General features: G+C 40.4%; 1 protein-coding gene across 1 annotated transcript in view; it reads left to right on the top strand.

The window, feature by feature from the left end:
* Positions 1-14,807, top strand: part of TINAGL1 (tubulointerstitial nephritis antigen like 1) — a 65,906-nt gene that overhangs the window by 24,212 nt on the left and 26,887 nt on the right. The window contains exon 2 of the mRNA XM_075853171.1: positions 7,030-7,360. Coding sequence (XP_075709286.1) covers positions 7,054-7,360 — 307 coding nt within the window. The 5' untranslated portion in view covers positions 7,030-7,053. The remainder of the gene's footprint in view (positions 1-7,029; positions 7,361-14,807) is intronic.

Here is a 14,807-nt window from a genome sequence, read left to right as displayed (position 1 = left end):
CGTACATGTTTCTCCATTGCTTTCCACAGCTTTTTAGTTAGGTTCGTTTACACATTGCGGAAAACTCAGCTGCGGACCATAGGCTGCGGTGCGGAATTTGGTGTCCGCAGCATACACTGGATGACGTGTAGCAGACTTGTTGTGGACTCATTGCGGAATTTCTCCATTGACTTCAATGGAGAGTCAAAATTCCGCAATGAAGTACGCAGATGTTATGTGTGTTGCGTAGCGTATTAGTTTTACGAACATGATATTTCTTCATTCTGGCTGGACCTATGTATTTCTAGGTCTACTGAGGCCCCATGCACACTAACGTAAAAACGCCCGTTATTACGGCACGGGCAGGCCCATAGAAGTCAATGGGGCTCCCGTAATTACGGGTGACTACGTGTGTGCACCCGTAATTACGGGAGCGTTGCTAGGCGACGTCAGGAGATAGTCACTGTCCAGGGTGCTGAAAGAGTTAAGCGATCGGCAGTAACTGTTTCAGCAACCTGGACAGTGACTTCCGATCACAATATAGATCAACGTGTTAAAAAAATAGTTCATACTTACCGAGAACTATCTGCTTCTTCCTCCAGTCCGGCCTCCCGGGATGACGTTTAAGTCCAAGTGACGGCTACAGCCAATCACAGGCCAATCACAGGCTGCAGCGGTCACATGGACTGCCACGTCATCCAGGGAGGTCGGCCTGGATGTTGAAAGAGGGACGCGTCACCAAGACAATGGCCGGGTAAGTTTGAATTTCTTTTACTTTTACTAGGGAAAGGGCTGCCCCTTCTCTCTATCCAGCACTGATAGAGAGAAGGGAAGCACTCTTCACCTGAATACGCAACGGCTAGTCCGCATCAATTTAATGCCCATTTTAGGCAGAGCCGCAACAGAATCTGCAACGCAGATTATGTGCGGCATTGATGCGGACAGTGGCGGAAGAAACACGCCACGTCTGGTCATACCCTAAGGGTGTGTTCACACGTACAACAAAAAGCGGCTGAAAATTACGGAGCTGCTTTCAGAGAAAACAGCCTCTGGTTTTTTAGCCGTTTTTGAATCTGAAAACGTTTTTTTGAGGCTTTTTTGGAGCCGTTTTTGAAGCTCTTTTTCCTGTGACACAATGAAAAATGGCTCAATGTGACATGCTCCTTTTCAAGGGGCGTTTTTTTACGAGCCATTTTTTAAATGGCGGCGTAAAAAAACGCCCCTTCTGAACGAAATGTCGTTTTTCACATTGAATTCAATGGGCAGATGTTTGTAGGCATTCAGCTACAATTTTATCAGGCGTATTTCTGGGCATTTACCCTTAGGGTATGTTCACACGGCAACGCCAATTACGTCTGAAATTACGGAGCTGTTTTCGGCCGAAAACCGCACCTGAATTTCATACGTTTTGACAAGTGCACGCGGTTTTCGTGGTGTCTTTTACGGACGTAATTGGAGCTGGTTTTCATTGGAGTCAATGAAAACCGGCTCCAATTACGTCCCAAGAAGTGACATGCGCTTCTTTGAGGCGGGCGTCTTTTGACAGCAGCGCATAAAAAAAAAAGCCCGTCTGCACAAAACACTGTAAGACCCATTGAATTCAATGGGCAGATGTTTGCAGACGGTTTGGAGACGTTTTTTCGGGTGTAATTAGAGGTGTAAAATGCCTGAATTACGTCCGGAAATAGGGCGTGTGAACATACCCTAACTGGGATATCTTATGTAATTCTGGCAAAACACAAATAAATGATACTTTTGGCTATTGTAGTAAAATCAATGACACAGTTCCGTTGTTTCTCAAGAAATAAAACTGTTTATTTTTGCTTTCAGAAATTCCTGAAACAGGTGCCTTGATCAACCAATTGTGTAAAAGGAATGTAAATGCCATAGAAAATAAGGGTGCAGTCACAAGCGGCAGATTTTGTTGCAGATATTTTCTTCAACTGAAAATCCGCTTAATTTCTCTGAATGGAACTTCAAATCCATCTGCTTGCTGTGGAAATAACCACATTCAGGTAAATGTACCTGATTTTCAGTTGCAGAAAATTTCTAAAAGAAAATCCACCGCGTGAGAAGATATGCATTTATATGTAGCAATAATCATATGTTTTTACATTCATTTTATTGGTTTTGAGATCGCATGTCTTTCTGGCCAACAATTCCACATCTCCTGTCTTGTCTGCAAATGCCGGTTTACACAAGGGAATCTACCGACAAACAATAATTTTTAGCTCATCATACTGTTTCTAAGTTAACGACAAACGCACAATTTCTCGCTGATTATGCAATCGCTGCACATGTTTACACTGGCCAATGATTGCAAACTTTTACGTGATATAAAAAATTTTCACATAATACGGCTGGATTTCACACAGCGTTTTGCTGCGTTTTTCAGCATTTTTTTACCAGCTTTTTTTATGCGTTTTTAGTGCGGCCAGATGTTACATTAAAGGCTATAGTGAAATATAAAAAGCACTGCGTTTTAGTGTGTGGTGTTTTTGAGGCAATTTTTTAGTCAGTGCTGTTTTTTTTTCAAACATAGGCTTCTTTATAGGACTTTAAATATGCCAGAAAATATATGATAATTTACCATTCTTTCAAAGTTACACACCACTAAAAAAAAAAATGTTGCTTTTGAACTAGGCTATGATAGAAGAATATTCCTGTGCTTGGGAACCATTTCACCAAGGGTCAGGGTATGTTCACACGGCCTATTTTCGGGCCGTAAACGGCCGAAAAATCCGAAGCATAACGCCTAACATCTGCCCATTGATTGCAATGGGAAATACGGTGTTCTGTTCCGATGGGCCGTTTTTTTTATGCGGCCGTTTTGAAAAACGGCAGCGTAAAACAAACGGCCGCGAAAAACAGCTCTGTATTTTCAGACATTTTTAGTGTAGCGTGTGAACATACACAGATGCCGCAGGTTGCGCCAGACGTGAATTCCTCTGGACGTGGCAGATGACACAGGACGTGACACGACTCCGACACTAGTAGGCACTGGAACAAGAACAGCACAGGATACAGGGCACGGGTAACAACTGGAACGGGAAACACTAAGGGACCATTTGCAAGACAGACTTGGGATAACTAACAACGCTCAGGCAAGGATCAGAAGGGCTGGGGCCTTATTATAGACCAGGAAATCATGGGCAGTTGATGATGATGATATCCTCTTGTGCGCACGCTGGCCCTTTAAGGCCGGTCATGAGCGTGCGCGCGCACCCTGCAGGACACAGCAGACCGGAGCAGAAGTGAGCGCTGGCATCTCCTAGGAAGGAGATGGGGACCAGCGCTCACGGATCCATGGCTGCGGGCGTCGGGAGTTGAGTAAACCCGGTGGCCCGTGGCCATGGACGCTACAGTAATGTGCATGCTGCGGAGGGAAAAATCTGCACCGCAGGCTAATTTCCGCACAGTTATTTTCTGCAACGTCTGAACTAAGTTTCCTACAAATGTATGGAAACAAATTTAAAAAACGGCTGTTGCAGATTTCCACTGCGGACTCTCCGCAGCGGAATTCGACAGTAATTCCGCCACGTCTGAATGTGCCCTAAGGGCACGTTCAGACGTGGCTGAATTTTTCAGCTGCAAATGTTGGTGCAGATTTGGGGCAATTACGCAATGAATCTGCACCAACATTTACATATTTGACAAGTAATTCAGACGTTGCAGATATCACAGCGAACTTGCCACAGATTTCAGTTTTTACATTGCAAAGGCTGAAATCCGCAGTGAAATTCCGCTTCTTCTCCACAACGTCATGAGCATGCTGCGGAGGGAAAAATCTGCAAGGCAGCCTAATTTCCGCAAAGTAATTTTCTGCAACGTCTGAACTAACTTTCCTAAAAATGGACAGAAAGAAATGGAAAAAACGTCCGCTGGAGAATTCCACTGCGGACTGTCCGCAGCGGAATTCCATAGCAATTACGCCATGTCTGAACGTGCCCTTACACTCCTAAGAGCAGCAGCATCCTGATGTACAGTATAAAGGCTATTTATTATGGTTATTATGACATTAAAAAAGAGATATGGATTCATTTACAAATCTGACCAAAATAGCTTTCAATTTATGTTAGAATTTCTGCATTTTAGTTACTATTTCACAGAGCGGCTCTTATAGGCTTTGTAACGGATTGTCCATTTTATACTATATAGATCAAGATGTACTTCTCTGTAGTGTAGAGTTTCCACCTAAAGTAAAAATAGTTCATATTTTACCTGATTTCCAAAACAACAAAATATCTTCTGATTTAGGATAGGGGAGGGTACATTGGGTGTAGTAATTCTACATGTTGCATTGTACATGCCTGTTTATATGCAATGACCTTCTGAGTTGCCTGTACATGCCACCTACTACTAATGGTCCTTCACTGCCCTGAAGGTGGTCATTGCCTAGTCATTCCTTACATTCTGAAACTCACCTGTGGCATCCCAAATGTCTTAACGCATGTCTTTGCCTGGATTTAGTAACCTGTCTGGAGTATTCTCAGGGTAATTCTCTGCAAGATTTGTGTTTAACGGGAGAGTTGTTTGTTTTTTTTAGCAAATAAACCACTTTATGTCCAATGTCTCCTACTTGAAATTGCAAAGTTTTGCACACATGCTAAGATCCGTAAAAGAGGGGACATTTATAACACTGCACTTTTATACTCTTAAAGTATACAGAGAGAATGTTTCTGGTACTGTTTGAAAAACTTATAGTTTCTAGATACTATAAATTATGTGGTTAGGGATAGTGATGGTGCTCAGTCAAAACATAATCCACAATATACTAGTCCTTCTCAATGAATTAGAATGTCATCAAAATGTAAATTTATTTCAGTAATTCAATTCAAAAAGTGAAACTCATATATTATATAGATTAATTACACACAGAGTGATCTATTTCCATCATTTTTTCTTCTAATGTTGATAATTATGGCTAATCGTTAATGAAAACCCAAAATTGAGTCTATCAGAAAATTTGAATATTGGGTAAAAGTTCAAGATTGTAGACTCATAGTGTCACACTCTAATCCGCAAATCAACAAAAAACACCTGAAAAGGTTTCCTAAGCCTTTAAATGGTCCAACAGTCTGGTTCAGTAGGCTACACAATCATGGTGAAGACTGCTGACTTGACAGTTGTCCAGAAGACACCCTCCACAAGGAAGGGTAAGGTACAAAGGGACATTGCTAAAGAAGCTGGCTGTTCAGAGTGCTGTATCCAAGCATATTAATGGAAAGTGGAGAGGAAGGAAAAAGTGTAGTAGAAAAAGGTGCACAAGCAACAGGGATAACCGCAGCCTTGAAAGGATTGTCAAGAAAGGGCCATTCAAGAATCTGGGGGAAATTCACAAGGAGTGGACAGTAGCTATAGTCAGTGCTTCAAGAGCCACCACACAGACATATTCAGGACATGGGCTACAACTGTCGCATTCCTTGAGACAACGTCAGAAGCGTCTTACCTGGGCTAAGGAGAAAAAGGACTGGTCTGTTGCTCATTGGTCCAAAGTCCTGTTTTCAGATGAAATTAAATTTAGCATTTCATTTGGGAATCAAGGTCCCAGAGTCTGGAGGAAGAGTGGAGAGGCACTCAATCCAAGTTGCTTGCGGTCCAGTGTAAAGTTTCCACAGTCAGTGATGGTTTGGGGAGCCATGTCATCTGCTGGTGTTTGTCCACTGTGTTATATCAAGTCCAGAGTCAACGCAGCCGCCTACCAAGATATTTTCGAGCACTTCATGCTTCCCTCTGCTGACAAGCTTTATGGAGATGCTGATTTCATTTTCCAGCAGGACTTGGCACCTACCCACACTGCCAAAAGTACCAGTACCTGGTTTAATAACCGCAGTATCACTGTGCTTGATTGGCCAGAAAACTCGCCTGACCTAAGCCCCAATCTATGGGGTATTGTCAAGATGAAGATGACACCAGACCCAACAATGCAGATGAGCTGAAGGCCGCTATCAAAGCAACCTGGACTTCCATAACACCTCAGCAGTGCCACAGGCTGATCGCCTCCATGCCACGCCGCATTGATGCAGTAATTCATGCAAAAGGAGCCCCGACCAAGTATTGAGGGCATATACTGTACATACTTTTCAGTAGGACAACATTTCGGTATTAAAAATCATTTTTGAAATTGGGCTTATATAATATTCTAATTTTCTGAGAGACTAAATTTTGGGTTTTCATTATCTGTTACCATAATCATCAACATTAATAGAAAAAATGCTGGAAATAGATCACTCTGTGTGTAATGAATCTATATAATATGTGAGTTTCACTTTTTGAATTTAATTAGTGAAATAAATTTTTTGATGATATTCTAATTCATTGAGAAGTACTAGTAAGTTCCACAGGGGAGCAATGAACTATGGTAGATGTGTATTACAACAACATGGGGCTTAACCTCACAATCGGCCATTTCACATTACATGACACTTTCTCCAGGTCTTCTCTTTTACACTTTCCTGCGCTTTTATATACTGGTAGGTCTTAGTTTCAAACATACAACCACCCTATATATTAACTAAAACTAGAATTTCAGCCTTCTATAGGTAACATAACGGTAATAATAATGTTGTCACATTATTGAAAAGTTTATATTGACGTCAACTGGTATGGTTTATATATCTAAATGTTCTAGCAAACATCTTATGCTTGTGTGTGTGTGAAAATTTGCACTATCATTGGTAGTAGCCATATCCTGTTTTCCTGACCTCACTAACTGCAGCATTTATCAGTGCCTGTGACTTCTATATACAGCTGAGTATAAATTTCAAAATGATGTATAATAAAAGGATGTTTTAATGATAAACGATTGCCATTCATGCCTAACCACCTAAATGCGCGTCATAAGGTTTACTGATGCCATTGAAAAGATATAATAAACCAGACCATATGCTGCTACTGGAGTGTTTTTTGTCTGCAAAATAGGTGTTAACTATCGCGCTGTTTTTTGTCCGGTAATATTACAATGCAAACATTTAGTGATATTTACATTATATTTAGGAATTATAGGAAATAATGTTAAATGTGACCATTTTGTCAATCTTCTCTATATAGGAACTTCAACAGCATTATCCAAGGATGAAGCTCATTCTGCTAGCTCTAGTTTTTCTGTTCTTAGGGGTGATCAACAATGTCACCGCTAAGAGGTCTCGTACAAAACGTGAGCTAGCCCCAGGACTTCACAGCCTTGGCATGAGAGACGCAGGGGGTTCATATTGCCGACAGCGAGATTCTTGTTGCCTAGGCAGAGAGGATGCCTGCACTGTGCCATATTTGGATACTATCTGCTACTGTGATCTCTTCTGCAATAGAACTGTGTCAGATTGCTGCCCTGACTTCTGGGGATACTGTTTAGGTATTAATCCGCCAGTAAACATCCAGAAAGGTGAGTGTCAGAACCAGGAATATATTTCAATGTTGTTAAAGAATTAGAATTAGGCCATTTTCACACGGCAGTATTTCGGTCAGTATTTTGCATCATTATTTGAAAGCCAAAAGTAGGAGTAGAACCTACACAGAGAAAAAGTGTAATGGAAATATTTTCACCTCTTGGGTGTTTTGGAACCACTTCTTGTTTTGGCTTTCATATACTGAAGCAAAATACTGACCAAAATACTGCCGTGTGAAAAGTGGCTTTAGAAATTTGTTTAAAATGTATTTGACGCTGAGGCAATGGAGGTGGTTTAATATATACACATTATTCAGTTGGAATACTATTTTGTATACTAATTATTTAACCTTGCAACATCACCTAGAATCGATTTATAGCTCGGCCTATAATTCAGAGATACTGATTATTTTAAAATATGCATACTTTTTAATTGCGGTACACGTCTACGGCCCGGACACCTTCCCGTAAATAAACGCAGATTTTCAGATTCACATTATTGCGTATTTCTCTGGAGACCTGACCCTTGGTATTCCAAAGGGAAAAATCCATGGCCAAATCCACAGCAAGATCTGTGACACAACCAAATCAAATCCACTACAAAATCTGGATGTGTATTTTTTTGCAATTAATTGTTTTTGAAAATTTGCTGGCCTTTCCTGCATTGAATATATCCTAGAGTCAATTATACATTCCATTGTGCCGGAATCAAAAGTACAATATTTATGTGCAAAAACAAATATATATAAACTGTATATTACTTGTACATTTACCATTCACCATGATTACCGTAAGTACAGAATTTACCTCTAGTGATACATGTTCCAATATTACTTTAGATCATGTACGCACTCAATTGTCAGGAGCAGGGCAATGAATGCATTACATAGCCGCAGCTCGTTCTGACTACATTCATGTGTTACAATACTAAGCTGTGCGGCGCACAGCTTAGTATCGAAATACATGAATTAACGGTATTGAACCGTTTGAGGTTGCACGGCATCGAAATAGTAACGATATTTCGATGCATCGTGCAACCCTAATTGCTGCCCTTCTAGCACTGGTGGTCTGACCAGGACTCATGAATTATACTGTCTCTTGATACCTATGGCTCCACCAGGGCCAGTATGGATGTCGAAATCTGAAATGCCATTCAGGTTAAAGCCTTATTCACACAGTACAATTTTTCAGAGTTAAACCTAGAAGTAGATACAAAAACTCTACCCTTGGCTTTGGCTAGAAAAGCCCATGGTGGATAGCGTAAATGAAAAAATGAAAAAATTTACAGAATTGCTGTTTTTTTATCCATCGCCCCAAAAAGAGTTAATAAAAGTTAATCAATAAGTTATGTGTAAAATAAAATGGTGATATTAATAAATAAAACTCTTTCCACTGAATCTGGAGATGCCAAAAAGAAATTATTTCCTTCCTTTACGCCAAAATAGGGTTGACCCTTAAGGGGTTAACAATTTTTTCTAATTAATCAAAAACACCCCAAACAAAAATGCATTCTGTGAACAGGAATTAATATTTGCCTATCATCTGGCCACTGCAGTTTTCCCCCAACAAAGAAATACCTGAAAAAAATTGCAGCAAAAATGCAGTGTGTTAATCTATACCTAGCATTGCTCCGGCTTGTACACAAACCCAATTTCATATTAGGGAATTGCTGATTATCTGTAAGGTTGCTTTAAATATAGAGCTTTACTTGAAAGAAAGGGTTTTGGGCTGGCTAGTTCCGCTGTAACCACCCTCGCTGATATTACTTGTCTCAAGAGACTTGTTTTCTATCCCTTCCCCGAGTTATATAATAAATTGCTTCATTCACTGAACTTCTTGTTTGTCATTTTCTCTGCCCTCCATACAGAGGCTCCTTTGTAACCTCTGCAACTCTGGCAATGACAGACCCCTTTGCACTTTGGGCACCAACTGCTGCTATGCCTGCCCTTGTGAGATATACAGTATATATGTTTATTATGGATCTAGATCAAGCTTTATCACATTAGCAATACTTCTACATTCAAACCCTCCTGTAGCTTGGTCTGAAACCATTTTGGGGGGCAGATTGTAAGAGACTGACTAGTGGACTTTCCACTGATATTTTTAATCACAATATCCAATAATAGCAATTTTTGTTTAATATGCCCTTGCGAATTCCAAAAGCAAATTAGATGTATGTAGGGTAGACTAAACTGGTACCATATTGCTATGCATGCAGGTGGCAATGACTGAGATCAGTTTGGGTTGACTGGAGTACTAAAGATTCAATGCCAGAATATCTGATGTACAGTTTGGTAAATAGGTAGCTAAAAAGACTACAAACCAAGGATCTTGAAGTTTTTTTCTTTAAACTGTAATAAGGCTGGATTCATAACTATGATGCTAGGAGCCCGGCTCCCTGCAGTGTGTTCGGTCCGGAATTAGCGGCCGAAATACGTTCCGTCCATTACGGACGTAACATGTTCGTGTGAACCCAGCCTTAGCCATCCTAATCTTTTTCTTGCATTTACAGCTTATTTAAGGAAATCTGTTGTAAAACCCAATTAAGTTGTCTAAAGATTTAAAATGCTTGTTTAAGCTGAATACAGAACTAATTTGCATTTTGGTTACATGTGCAGGTTTTATAAAGGACACTGCATAAATTCCACTCCATGAAATCTAACTAAACTTAAGCATATCAACCATAGATGCCTTTCATATACAGTATGAACACCTATTTTATAAAATGTATAAGTGTATTCCAGGACTAGTTATTTTTAAAATATTCATTGGAATCTGTATTGAATAAAAAAAGAATTAATGTATATTTTACTATTCAAATTCCTCCTGTCACTGAACAGAGTAATTTAATTTAAAGGTCAGAGGACAATTCACTGAAAAAAAAAAAAAAACATGCTTATTAAAACATAACCTTTATTAAAATATAAATCTAGATATCACAGATGCCTCCTTCCAAAGAAAAAAATTGCATGACAAAAAAAAAATTAGGTGCATAAAAATAATAGAAAGATCACCCAAACTGGCCCCGGTGTCTCCCTAATACTCTAGAGAATGAATCCCTTACGATGAATGTACTTTCAGACTGGGGGTACCAAAAATGTATATAATGCAATCCATCTCAGGTGGGTGAGACAGAAACCACAGATTCTAATAGCAGATGCTACAGCCAAAACAGGTCGCATGAAAAAAGTCATAAAAAAAGCGTTTTTCCTACTATATGTAGGCTCATCTGATTGCATGTATAGCGCCCCCTGGTATTCTTTTGATTGCCTCTGAAAATGTCCACCTAACGTGTCCAGTACTGATGGACTCACATGCCCAATAGCTCCCTTCCACCGCTCGGATCCTCTTGTACACAGGGGTGGCAGAGTGATTCCTGCTATTGCGCAGGACAGCCAGTGGCTTCTTACCAGCATTGAACACAATTGGTGAAGGCTTAGGCCTCATGCACACGACCGTGTTTTTGCGTCCGCAATTCAACCGCAAATCCACGGGTAAATTGCGGACCCATTCATTTCTATGGGCCCATACACACTATCCGTGTTTTCACGGCTCTCCGCATGTCCGCACATCCGTGCCGCAGAAACTACGGACATGTCCTATTATGGGCCGCAAATGCGGTGCGGACATGCCAATAGAAGTCAATGGGCCCGTGGAAATTGCGGATACACCGCCGTGTGTCATCCGCAGTTTTGCGGATTTGCGGAAGTGTTGCTAGGCGACGACCGGGAATGAGTTCTGTCGTCATCATGTTTTACCTAGGCTTTTTATTTTTCATCCGCATTTTGCGGATTACATACGGATGAACTGCGGAGGACATACGGATGAACTGCGGATGACATTTCACGGAACACGGTCCTGGAATTTGCGGACCAGAAAAACACTACGGTCGTGTGCATGAGGCCTTAGAATTAAAAGAACACCAGTGGCCGCCATAACAATTATGTAACATCAATGTTCAGGCACAAGAAAAAAAAAATTTGAAACTGATTCAAATTGAATTTTTTTTTTAACAATGACTTGTTCTTATGAGCAAGGACTTATGCTGTGACTTTGCAATGTCATTGCAGTATTCAGCAGTATAATAACAGTTTATAGGTCAATATAGGTTGGAATTTACATAAGAAGGCTACACTGCGGGAATGCTGGGGTTTATCGGTAATTGAATTGCAGCGTCACATAAAGCTACTTTAGAAGGAGGATAAACCTCAGCATGTCGCCATACATCTCCTTACATACTAATGTAGTCTTTGTTAGCTTTAGTTTTTGTTATAATGTGCATAAGCTTCAGTCAGTTCTCCTGATATGTCTATTTTAGTAAATAAAAGTAAATGGTTTCCCCATAAAATAAAAATTCATAATTCTTAGGACTTTTTTTGTGGTATTAGGGCATGTTCACACGTGGCGGAATTGCCCCACATCTGCACCAACATTTGCAGCGGAAAAACTCTGCCACGTGTGAACATGCCCTTATTTCTCCTGGAAATGTATGAATTAATTGACAACTACGTGTTACCACTTGCTTTGGCAAGAAAAACATATAGTGCTGACATATGCGATTGTATAAAATTATAACCCCCAACGTAAGGGACTGTATGCAACAGTTGCATACATTACTCATTGACTCCCATTGTAAAAAAAACTATGCTTTTCAATACACTGAAATAAAAGTTATGCCAGAGTATAGAGCTCTCTTGTGGCATACGTCAGGCCCATTATACCCTATAGATACTTTCAGGGTATACTTTAGGTAAATTTTCGGACATAGATCTCGAAGATAAAGAAAAACAAAGTGTGAAGTTAGCCTTATAGAAGAGGCTGCACACATATAAAAAAGGCATCTGAGGCCATACGTGTGTGAAAGATTTACAGCTTCTTTTCACAAACACTGTATTACAGGCAGGGCCGGCCATAAGTTAAAGATGGGCCCTGTGCCCATTATTTTGGTGCCCTCCTACGCCTGCACAAAAACCATAGAAGAAAAACCATTAAGGCTATGTCTACCTTCACAACCAATTCACAACCTAAATGTCTCCAAGGTAATAGGCTACAAACAAACCTTGTGTAGTCTGATCCTTGAGTTATTCTCTCTTCCCTCTGTACCCTACTTCTATCTAACTTACCGAGTGAAGATTGTCTCTCTCCCTTCAGAATCATCTAAGGCTCGTTTCTACCCCTCCTCAGAATCATCTAATGATTGTCTCCCCCCTCCTAATTGTGTCTTCTTCTCTCCGTCAGCCAGAATCATCTCACTCCTGTCCATAAAATTATAATCTCTCTCCCCTATTCCAGGTATCCTTTCTCACACAGGTATCTTCTCTCCTCCTTTACCCCCCATGTATAATTTTACTCCCATGTATTCTCTCTCCCATTCCCTCCAGGTTAAAATTTCTCTTCCAGGTATCACCCCCCTCAGGTATTGTCTACCAGAGCTATTACCCACTTTCAAAAATATAATCTCAACCCCCTTTGTCCCAGGTATCATAGCCCACCCTTAAGAATTATATTCCCCCAAATATAGTATCTATAGTCTCCCCACAGGTATCATCTCACCCCGCTGTCTCTGATATATTTTCTCCCCCCTCTGCCAGATATCATCATACCCCCCCTCACCATGGTATAATTATACCACCAAAAATCATCTCTCCACTATTCCCTGGTATAATATCTCTCCCTTCCACCAGGTATAATCTTCCCCCAGGTATCATCTCTTCCCCCCCCCCACCTCAAAGAAAGAAAAAAAATCACTCCCCCTCCATAGAAAACACCTTAATAGTTTATTCAGAGAAGCTCCTCAGTAATACTACAAAATATATTCATATTTTGTATCCCCATATTCGTAATAACCAGTATATAAAAGTTATCGTATTATTTAAGGTGAATGCCGAACAGCCTAAAAAATAACGTAGTCCTAAAAAAGCAAAGAATGGAATTGGTCCTCAAGGGATTACGTTACTGTCATTATATTATAATAATGTATAAATATGTCACCAAACTCTTACCGTGACTAATAGGCACGGTTTCCAAAAGGGATATTTTCTTGAAGTAAGAGTGTAATGTCAGCCATATAACAGGAAACAATTTATGAAAAAACTGTACAAAATCAGGAAAGGTTGAGTAGGACCGTGTCCAAATATACTTCAATACCCATAGCCAGGATATTTCTGAAAAGCAGGATTAGTCTAGACAAACATAACAACACAAATTATAACAGTCAGTTTTAGATTTTAGAATATAAAATGGCTACATTCAGCCCCAAGCTTTCTCCTAGTTAATTCTTTCTTTGAGAATTTTAAAGGGGTTATCAAAGAATAAGAAAAACCCAGAAAAGTAAGTATACGAGTCAGAACCGTCACTACAGGATGCCACCATAGCACAGAAGTACAGATTTTTCATTATGTTTCCCAGCACTGTACAGCACCTCTGTTTGATGCTGCTAGGGCTTGCTGTAGGTGGAATTACCAATGTAATTGACTACAGTTCCCAGTTCCTCTCCCCTTTCAGACATTGTCTCTATTTCTATCTGCCTATATGCCCCTCTTTTATAAAGTGTAAGGTAGTGCTGTAATTTCTCACTCTCTTCACACACAACACACCTCTGTAATGTAGACACTGCAGTATCTACTGCTCAGCATGGAAAAACACGCCACCTCCAGATATTGGGAGGGAGAAGAGTCAGGGAGCAGTGGAGATAAGATGCATGTGATGTGTGACCTCCCATATTACATGGAGGGGAGAGGTTAGAAACCCACGTGTTTAGTATATGGGACATCTCACATGTGAGACAAGCGTAGGGACAGTTCAGCTACAGACCGTACATTAGAACGTGATTAATCATGCTGCAGTTAAACTGTTTGCACACAATTTTTAAAGATCGAATGACCCCTTTAACACCCTGCGCCATAAATGTATGGTCAGCTGGTGGGTCGTTCCTGAGAACCTTACATTTACGGCGCAGTGATGGTGCTGTAACATATAGCAGACACCCTGCTGCAACGGCTGGAATCTGAGTTAGTTCCGATTCCGGTTGTTTAACCCATTAGATGTAAATGGCGATCGAGAGGGGGGCTCCCTTTGTCACACCATCGGCAATCACAGGGTGCCAATAGAGTTGCTATGGTTGCAGTGGTAGCAATGGCCCACTGCTCTGCTATCTTAGTACACCTTTTACGTGGACAGGCATAAAACACTGCAATACAGAAATATTACTGTGTACTATAGATACACTTTAAGTATATTATTACTAAAGTGCATGTACAAATAAGGAATCCTAATAGACATCTAATAATATAGCCCAGATGTTGTATCACGGTCATATCATAAACACAAATAGATATGTACAAATAAATACATGTGAAACAATTAATAAACACCAAATAAAGTCCTGCGATCAATCACCAAACCCCACATGTCTGGATGCGGCCTAAAAATATAGGTCAATTAA

This window comes from Rhinoderma darwinii, chromosome 2 (genome assembly GCF_050947455.1).
Source record: "Rhinoderma darwinii isolate aRhiDar2 chromosome 2, aRhiDar2.hap1, whole genome shotgun sequence".
Taxonomy (NCBI): Eukaryota; Metazoa; Chordata; class Amphibia; order Anura; family Rhinodermatidae; genus Rhinoderma; species Rhinoderma darwinii.
The sequence above is the reverse complement of the archived record's forward strand: the minus strand, read 5'-3'. Positions and strand labels throughout refer to the sequence as shown.